The 10,000-nt window shown below is 44.7% G+C and overlaps 1 protein-coding gene across 1 annotated transcript in view; it reads left to right on the forward strand.

The window, feature by feature from the left end:
* Positions 1 to 10,000, forward strand: part of LOC143283482 (neuromedin U receptor homolog nmur-2-like) — a 204,794-nt gene that overhangs the window by 153,896 nt on the left and 40,898 nt on the right. The window contains exons 6-7 of the mRNA XM_076589723.1: positions 2,459 to 2,760; positions 9,055 to 9,289. Coding sequence (XP_076445838.1) covers positions 2,459 to 2,760; positions 9,055 to 9,289 — 537 coding nt within the window. The remainder of the gene's footprint in view (positions 1 to 2,458; positions 2,761 to 9,054; positions 9,290 to 10,000) is intronic.

Raw genomic sequence — 10,000 nt, forward strand, 5'->3', positions numbered from 1 at the left:
GAGGAAATCAGAAAACCGTGAAGAGTGGAGAGGGGTGGTGGCCAGGTCAGCAGCGGTGCCCCAACGGTCTGAACCCAGACTACGGGAGAGGTGAAGGTGAAGGTGAAGGTGATTGCATGGGACAAATTGTCGCTCTCATTTCGTCACGTTGATTCCAGAGTTCAGTTGAAAAATTATCTCAAAACACAACTCGTGAGCTCTGCCAATCAACTTATTGACTTATTGGACTTTCCGCTGTGTGTGTGTGTGTGTGTGTGTGTGTGTATCCCCAATGGTAAGTGATCCATTAAACTCCACTCATATTCTTGTGGTGTTCTCAAACATAGCGGGAGGAAGTCACAATCCAACGAATTTCCAAAGCAGCCCATGAAGAATGAAGTAAAGAACAGGAAGAAAACAAGACATCTTGCCTTTATTCTTTATTTCATTCAGTGGAGTCACTCTTGAGGCCAATTTGGAACTCCACATCGCTTTCCACTCACAGCAAACTGAGGATCTTCAACACCAACGTTAAAGCAGTCCTCTTCTACGGCTCTGAAACATGGCGAACAACCAAGACGAACACCAACAAACTACAGGCCTTCGTCAATAGATGCCTACGCCATATTTTTAACATCAGATGGCCAGAGACCATATCAAACGCTTGCCTCTGGAACAGAACAAACCAGGTGCCCATCAGTGAGTGAGGAGATCAGGAGAAAGAAATGGGGTTGGACAGGCCACACCCTGGGAAAGCCTCCAGACAACACCACAAGACAGGCACTTGAATGGAACCCCCCAAGGAAAGAGGAGAGTAGGCAGACCAAAGCAGACCTGGAGAAGAAGCACGGAGGATGAGATGAAGGTAGCCGGAAGGACATGGACCCGGCTGGAGAGGACAGCCCCAAACCGAGTCCGCTGGAGGAGTGCTGCAGCAGCTCTATGCTCCACAAGGAGATAAGAGGCATAAGTCAAGAAAAAACAAATTATTGATCACAAATGATTAGTAACCTGTTCATGATTAACGAAAATTAACCACCCATATTTATTTTCTTTTTATTAACATTCATAAGAAATGATTGAGGTGTTCACTTTCTGTGAACGTGTTCTAAGATACTTGACAGTTTGTATTCCTTGACAGCTTGTGTAAGATCTTAAGAAATGAATGATAATACTCCATGATGACAACCAACCAGTGTATAATCCAGCTGCTTGGCTGTTTCTATCAGAGTATGGTGTTTGTTTGTTTGTTTGTTTTTTTGTGGGTTTTTTTTGTTCTTTGTTTGTTTTTTCTTCTTTATAAATGTCCATTAAGATGCTGTTGTTGTTGCAAAATGTCAACCTATCAAAATGGAATTAAAAAAATGTTTAAAAAAAAAAGTCCAGAAAGTCAAGTGGAGTCAATGGATCACTGACCACAGAGGATGGGTGTTCACTGCCAAATGCAGATCTGTGTCCGCAGGGAAACGAAAGTGCAGTTATACCAGGCATACAATTAGCTCTCACCCTCAGTGAGAAGAAGAGTGAGAAGAGAGGTCAAATGGCCCCAGTTTGCAATCTTTGAAGATAATAATTCTATTTTTTGATTCCCTGTAACATCTTTGTACAGTCGTTTTCAAATAATATGCTAATGTCCATATTCTAAATATATTTCTGTTAATAATTACGATGTAATAATTAATTGCAATGTTTTTAAAAGCGAATATGTGAAATGCTTTTATTTGAGAACATATGTTTATTACTCTTGTTTAATCAAGTAATCCGCGTGTGTGGGGTGGGTGGGTGCGGGTGTGTGCTGATTATCTGGTTGCGGTTTTCCGCAATTTATCTTTGTTCTTATCTTATCTGTCTATTATAATCAATGTGCAGTATAGTAGGCTATGTTTATAATTATATTCAAATAATGTTTCTTAATTCTTTCTGTTTTTACATTAAGAATGCTAGTTATTACCTGCAGTGTGTGGATGTATGTATGAAACGGTGTATGTGATATTTTTATTTTATTTTATTTTTTTTTACATTTGTATCTTCATAATATTCGTAAAAACTGCTGTTGACTTTTACAGTTATGGTCCCCATGTTGTTTACTTGTCTATGTTGTGATAATGCACCTGACCAAATTTCTCCAGTTGGAGATAATAAAGTTATTCTTATCTTTTCTTATCTTATCTTAACGTGTTATTATTGTTAAGGTTATTATTGTTATTATTACTATTACTATTGTTATCATTATTTTTTAGTAATAGATGTAATAGTAGAAGTATCATTATTAGTATTGTTAGTATTATCATTATCAGTATTATTATCATTATCATTATAAGTAGTGGTGGTATATCTATTATCATTTTACCTGCACTTGTTTTCCTCCACTATTTATACAAGAAAAACAACAACAAAAAACAACATATTTGTCTTTTCTTTCCAACAACCCCCACCCCACACCACCACCACCACCACCCACCCACCCACCCACCCACAGCCTTGCCACCAGAGATGTCAACCATCTGGGAGGCCTACCCCTGGCGCTTCGGTGTAGGCTTCTGCATCGTCAAGTCCTTCGTGTCCGAGCTGACCTCCTACGCCAGCGTGCTGACCATCACGGCCTTCACCGCTGACCGCTACGTGGCCATCTGTCGGCCGCTCCGCTCTCAGGCCATCTCCAGCCTGTCCAGAGCCGTCAAGATCGTGGTGCTGGCCTGGGTGCTGGCCGCCTGCTGTGCCTTGCCCTACCCGCTCCACACCAGGGTCTTCCACGGACTGAGGGACCCTTGTACTGGGGAGGTGAGTCTGTTGCGTGGGGGTGGGGGAAGGTGTGTGTGTGTGTGTGTGTGTGTGTGTGTGTGTGTGTGTGTGTGTGTGTGTGTGTGTGTTATGCCTTGTCCTATCCCTTGCTCAGCGGGGTATTCCACGGGCTGAGGGACCCTTGCACTTGGGAGGTGAGTGTGTATCGTGCCGCGTTTGTTCGTTTGTTTGCTTGTATCTTAAACAGAAAACAATGAGAGCTGTTGTTGCTGCAGATAAGTGAAATGAAGTGTACATGTTTGATGGGCAAACTTTTCAGGCTGGCGGCAGCATGGGCTGTCCGAAACTACCTCTAAAATTCCTCCCCCACCCCCCCATCCTCTGCCCCCCCACCAACACCCTCCACCACAACGTCCACTCCCCCACCACACACACACACACACACCAAGCCCCCATCCCCCGGAACTCACCGCCCCGTCCCCCCAACCCCCCCTCCTCCAGCCACGACTCCCCCCCCCCCCACCCCCGCCCACCCCCTACGCTTTACAGCCAACCAATCACCATGCTCACAGCCATTCCGCCCAATCTTATTCACTTCCGGCACTTTCGTCGCTTTCACGACACCTCAATACTTCCTTTTATGTCACTTCATTTCTTTTTTCTATCTTTCTTTCTTTCTTTCTTTTGTTTTTTGTTTTGTTTTGTAAATGTTTTTCGGTTGTTGTTGTTGTTGTTGTTGTTGTTTGTGTGTGTTTTACCACAGTGAACAGGAGCAATGCGGACACACATCGAAGACATAACTTTAGGGAAATGTTTTTTTGTGTGTTTTGTTTTGTTGTTGTTTTTTTTTTTTTTTTGGAGGGAATGGGAATAGTGTGGGGGTGTATTTAAGTGTGTTTGTGGGTGGTGTGGTGATGAAGTGCGCGCGCGCGTGTGTGTGTGTGCGTGTGTGTGCGAGTGTGTGTGTGTTTGGGCATATGCGTGTGTTTGTGTGTATTTACATGTATGCGGGTGTGCACGTGCGCGGTGTGTGTCTGTGTGTGTGTCTTTCTCTGTATGGGTGGGTGGGTGACTGTGAATGTTTGTGGTGCGTGTGTGTGAGTGGGGTGAGTGGTTGGGTGGGTGTGAGTTTCTTTGTATGTGTGTGTGTGGGGGGGGAGGTGGGGGGGGGGCGAGATGAGGGGGTGTACATGGGTGTCTATGCGCGAGTGTCTGTTTGTGTGATAACGTATATGTGAGTGTATGTATGTGTGTCTGAGTGTGTGTGTGTGTGTGTGTGTGTGTGTGTGTGTGTGTGTGTGTGTGTGTATGTGTGTGTGTATGCGCGCATATGTGTGCATATTTGTGTTTCTCTGTGTGTGTGTGTGTGTGTGTGTGTGTGTGTGTGCGTGTGTGTGTGTGTGTGTGCATGTGTGTGTGTGCGTGTGTGTGTGTGTGTGTTTCTCTGTGTGTGTGTATGTGTGTGTGTGGGGGGGGGTGTGTCTAAAATTACAAATGTGGATAGACGTTAAGGAAAAGAACGAACGAACACACACACACACACACACACACACACACACACACACACACACACACACACACACACACACACCCGATACAAAGCAAGCCTCCCCACCCCACCCCCCCAAAAAAAAACATTTAACGATTTCACCAACACACTAACTGGTATATCATGCCCATACATACACCAATCCAATATTCTGGCATTTAAAAAAACACAACAGGAATCAGGAGATATCACTGGCTGGCGGGAAGTGATTCACTATCTGAGACATCAGTCAGTTACCATCCTCACTGCCATCTCACAGACACATCATGTTCGCCACAATTCACAACCCTCTTCTTCTTCTTCTGCGTTCGTGGGCTGCAACTCCCACGTTCACTCGCATATAATATACGCGAGTGGACTTTACGTGTATGACCGTTTTTAACCCGCCATGTAGGCAGCCATACTCCGCTTTCGGGTGTGTGCATCGAACGTGTGCGTGGGTGTGTGTGTGTGTGTGTGTGTGTGTGTGTGTGTGTGTGTGTGTGTGTGTGTGTGTGTGTGTGTGTGTGTGTGTATCAGAGTGGGCATGTATAGAAATGCACGTAATCGCTCGCACGCAAATGTCGTGTACACGCGTGTACGTCCACTGTCTATTTCACGCGAGTTTGTTTTTTTTCCCCCGTCAGCAATAAAAAGAAACTAAAAGATGGTTGGTGCCAACAGCGGGGAGAATAGTAGCAATACAGGTTTCACAAAATGTAAAGGACCATTTGGGGACTTCACAGTTTTCTCCCTTAAGTTATGGTGAAATGATACTGAATTTTCAGCAAACAGCGATGTAGGCAATCTATGCGATGAACCCATTCATAAAAAGAGCTGCTTGCCTGCATTTTTTTTTAAAATTAATTTTATTTTTTTAGCGAGAATCCTCAGCTACTGTTTATAAACCACTGAATAACTGTCGAAGTTTGGTTAAAACATCCGACTTTTCAAAAGCATTCTTTGTTAGTTTGTAAACAGTAGTTTGCACATTCATTTTGAGACCAGTGACATACGGTACATCATGCAGCCTATATGATAACTATCAACCATCTCTCGATGAAATTAATAAAGTTGTCCTGAACTTTATATATGTGTTGGCTTGTCATGTGAATGAAGTATTATATATAGCACAAAGAGCTCTCCCTTCTCTTACTTTTGTTCGAATAACTGTTTCGGCGCTGGCTGCAAACCTCGGAGCTAACATGTTCAGACAGTCTAATTGCTAACAGAAAATAAATAAAAAGAAAATAAATTACCTCGAGATCAAAGGAAACAAACCGATGCACATTTTGTTTTATTTCTTATTGATGTTGTTCTTTGATTAATTAATTTATCCGACGGTGTCAGTTTGCTCAACTGACTTGATTTGATTTGATTTGATTTGGTTTGGTTTTGCTTTTCTTTCTTTGGTGTGTGTGTGTGTGTGTGTGTGTGTGTGTGTGTGTGTGTGTGTGTGTGTGTGTGTGTGTGTGTGTGTGTGTGTGTGTGCGTGCGTGTGTGTGTGTGTGTGTGTGTGTGTGTGTGTGTGTGTGTGTGTGTGTGTGTGTGTGTGTCTGTCTGTCTGTCTGTTGTGTATGTGTGTGTGTGTGTGTGTGTGTGTGTGTGTGTGTGTGTGTGTCTGTCTGTCTGTCTGTGTCTGTGTATAACGTATGTGTGTGTGTGAGTATCTCTCTCTCTCTCTCTCTCTCTCTCTCTCTATGTGTGTGTGTGTGTGTATGTGTGTGGGTGAGAGAGAGAGAGAGAGAGAGAGAGAGAGAGAGAGAGATTCAGGAATGAAGGAAGATGAAGGTGAGATGGAAGGAAATGAAATAATAAATCTTCATTTTCAATTCTGGCCAACAAGCACATCTGCGCACACACACAAACACAGAGACAAAGACAAACAGGCAAACAGACAGACAGACAGGCAGCGACAATTGCATAAAATGAGTGAGATGGAGAGAGGCAGACACAGAAGGAGAGAGGCACAGAGACACAGTTATGAGGGAGAGAGAATTTGAGACAGACAGATTGAATGAGACATTGACAGAGACATCATGAGATAGTCAGAGAGTACAGACAGACAGAGTGAGAGAGAGAGAGAGAGGAGGAAAGAGAGGCAGGGAGACAGATAGGAAGGGACAATGGTAGAGAAATAAAGAGATATACAATGATGGAGAGAGAGAGAGAGAGAGAGAGAGAGAGAGAGAGAGAGAGAGAGAGAGAGAGAGAGAGAACAACAACACCAACGACAATAATAATAACAAATCTTCTCCTACTGCAACTACTACTACTGCTACTACAACTACTACTACTGTTGATGATGATGATGATGATGATGATGATAACAACAAAAATAACAATATTGATAATGATAATGTTAATGTTGATAACATCACCACCAACAACAAGAAAATGATGATGATGATGATGATTATGACGACGACGACGACACCGATGGTTGATAGCAGCAACAACAACAACAATACTGTGCCTGGTCAAATTTCTCCAATCTGAGACACTGAATTGATTCTCCATGCCTCCCCTTACCTCTTTGCTTTACCTCGCCTTACCTTACCTTCACTGTCTCATCTTACCTTACCTTACCTCATCTTACCTTGACTTACCTCGCCGTAAAAAGGCCTCACCTGTGTGGAGTGATGGCCTAGAGGTAACGCGTCCGCCTAGGAAGCGAGAGAGTCTGAGCGCGCTGGTTCGAATCACGGCTCAGCCGCCGATATTTTCTCCCCTTCCACTAGACCTTGAGTGGTGGTCTGGGTGCTAGTCATTCGGATCAGACGATAAACCGAGGTCCCGTTTGCAGGCTGCACTTAGCGCACGTAAAAGAACCCACGGCAACAAAAGGGTTGTTCCTGGCAAAATTCTGTAGAAATATCCATTTCGATAGGGAAAAAAACTGCACGCAGGAAAAAAATACAAAAGAAAAGAAAGGGGGGAAAAAAGGGTGGCGCTGTAGTTTAGCAACGCGCTCTCCCTGGGGAGAGCAGCCCGAATTTCACACAGGGAAATCTGTTGTGATAAAAAGAAATACAGATACAAATACCTAACTTCATCTTATCATACTTTACCTTGCCTTACCACTGCTGACCTTACCTTTCCTTACCTTACACTATCTCAACTCACCTTGCTATACTTCACCTTACCTCACCTTACCTTTCCTTATCTTACCTTACCTGACATTACCTCTGCCCACCTGTTTGGGTTTTTTTTACCTCGCCTCTCCTCACCTGAACTTACCTCTGCTCATTTTTTAGTTTCCTTACCTCACCTTACCTCACCTTACCTCGTCTTATCTCACCTCACTTTACCTCGCTTTACCTCACCACACCTTACATTACCTTACCCCTGCCCGCCTTACCTTACCTCACCTTACTTCACCGCTGATCAGCTCGCATTACCTCCCCTAAGCTCAGCTCACCTCACCTTGCTTTACCTCACATCGGCTTAACTGTCGTTTCACCCAGTCTCTCTCGCCTTGACTATTATAACTCTCTATTGTCTGGTTTGCCTGCTTCATCCATTTAGTCCCTTCAGCGCACACAAAACTCTGCTGCCCGACTCGTCCTCAGAAAGAAAAGATCTGAGCACTTCACTCCTCTTTTGCAACATCTCTACTGGCTCCCTGCCTTACACAGAATAAAATACGAGATCAGCACTCTATGTTATAAATGTATTCACAAATCTGCCCCTTCCTATCTCTGTGGCTGCCTTCAACTCTACACTCCATCTCGCTCTCTACGATCGGCTTCGGATCCACTCTGTTTACGCATACCCAGATTCAAACACTCGACTGTTGGCCGCCGTTCTTTCTCTGTCTCTGGACCTTGTAATTGGAATGAACTTCCTCTTTCGCTTCGCCAAGTCTCCACACTCAGCTATTTCAAGTCTGGCCTTAAAACCCTCTTCCCAAAATTGCCTCCTTTCCCTGCCTCTTCCTAGTCTTCTGTTTTTTGTTGTTGTTTTTTTTTGTTTTTTTTTCAGTTTTAGAGCTGTGAATGCGTTTGAATGACTGGTACGAAAGCGTTTTGATTTGTCTCTGCACAAGATTCAGCGCTATATGAATATGATTATTATCATTATTATTATTGCCTCACTTACCTTACCTCACTTCTGATCAGCTCTCCTTATCTCACCTTGCTTTACCTCACTTTACCTCATCTCACATTGCTTTACCTTACATCACCTTCCTTTAACTCACCTCACCTTGCTTTACTTCACCTCATCTTGCTTTACCTCACCTTACCTAAACCTTAACCTTTCTTACATTACTTTACCTCACATCACTTCACATCACCTTACCTTACCTCACCTACCTCACCTCACCTCACCAGACCTGACCTTACTTTACCTTACTTTACCTTACCTTACCTAAACCTCAACTTTTCTTACATTACTTTATCTCAACCTCACCTTACCTTCTTAACCTCACCTCACCTCACCTCACCTCACCTTACCTCACCTCACCTTACCTTACCTTACCTCACCTCACCTCACCTCATCTCACCTTACCTTACCTTACCTCACCTCACCTCATCTTACCTTACCTTACTTCACCTCAGCTGACCTTACCTTACCTTTTCTTGCTTTACCTCACCTTACCTAAACCTCAACCTTTCTTACATTATTACTTTACCTTACCTTACCCCACCTCACCTCACCTCACCTTACCTCGTCTTACTTTACCTTACCTTACCTAGACCTTAACCTTTCTTACATTACTTTACCTCACATGACCTTACATTACCCTACCTTGCCTTACCTTACCTTACCATACCTTACCTTACCTTCACCTTTTCATGCAGGCGCTGGACGACTCCCTGCTGTGCAACATCCCCGAGCGCTGGCTGGGTCAGGCCCAGTACCTCCTGCAGTTTTCCACCTTCGCCTTCTTCCTGGTCCCCCTGCTCCTCATCACCGTCATGTACGTGCTCATCGGCCTCAGCCTCTCCGCCTCCCAGCGATCCACCGACCACAAGAAGAACCAGACGGCCGTGGCCGCGGCGACCAAGGCCAGGAAGACCATCTTGAAGATGCTGGGTGAGTTGGTTTTTGTTTAGGTGGGGGGTGTGGTGGAGGTGGGGGATGAAGATCATCTTGAAGATGCTGGGTGAGTTGGTTTTTGTTTAGGTGGTGGTGGGCGGGGGGGGAAGGGGGTTGGGGTGAAGACCATCTTGAAGATGCTGGGTGAATGTTTTTAGGGGGGGGGGAGGGGCGTGGGGGAGTTGGGGGGCTGTGGGGGTTGGGGGTGAAAATAATCATGAAGATGCAGGGTGATTTTTTTTTTTTTATGTGGGGGGTTTGAGGTGAAGACCATCTTGAAGGTGCTGGCTGAATTTTTTTAGGTGTGGGGGGTGGGGGGTTGTGGTGAGGACCATATTGAAGATGCTGGGTGAGTTGTTTAGATGGGGGTTTTGGTGTGAAGACCATCTTGAAGATGCTGGGTGAGATTTTTTAGGTGGGGAGTTTGAGGTGAAGACTATCTTGAAGTGGTGGGTGAGTTTTTTAGGTGGGGGTCTTGGGGCGAAGACCATCTTGAAAGTGCTGGGTGAGGTTTTTTTTAGATGGGGGGCTGGGGGTGAAGACCATCTTGAAGATGCTGGGTGATTTTTTTTTTATGTGGGGGGTTTGAGGTGAAGGCCATCTTGAAGGTACTGGGTGAATTTTTTTTAGGTGTGGGGGGGGGGGGGTTGTGGTGAGGACCATATTGAAGATGCTGGGTGAGGTTTTTTTAGATGGGGGGCTGGGGGT

This window comes from Babylonia areolata, chromosome 6 (genome assembly GCF_041734735.1).
Source record: "Babylonia areolata isolate BAREFJ2019XMU chromosome 6, ASM4173473v1, whole genome shotgun sequence".
NCBI classification, from domain to species: Eukaryota; Metazoa; Mollusca; class Gastropoda; order Neogastropoda; family Buccinidae; genus Babylonia; species Babylonia areolata.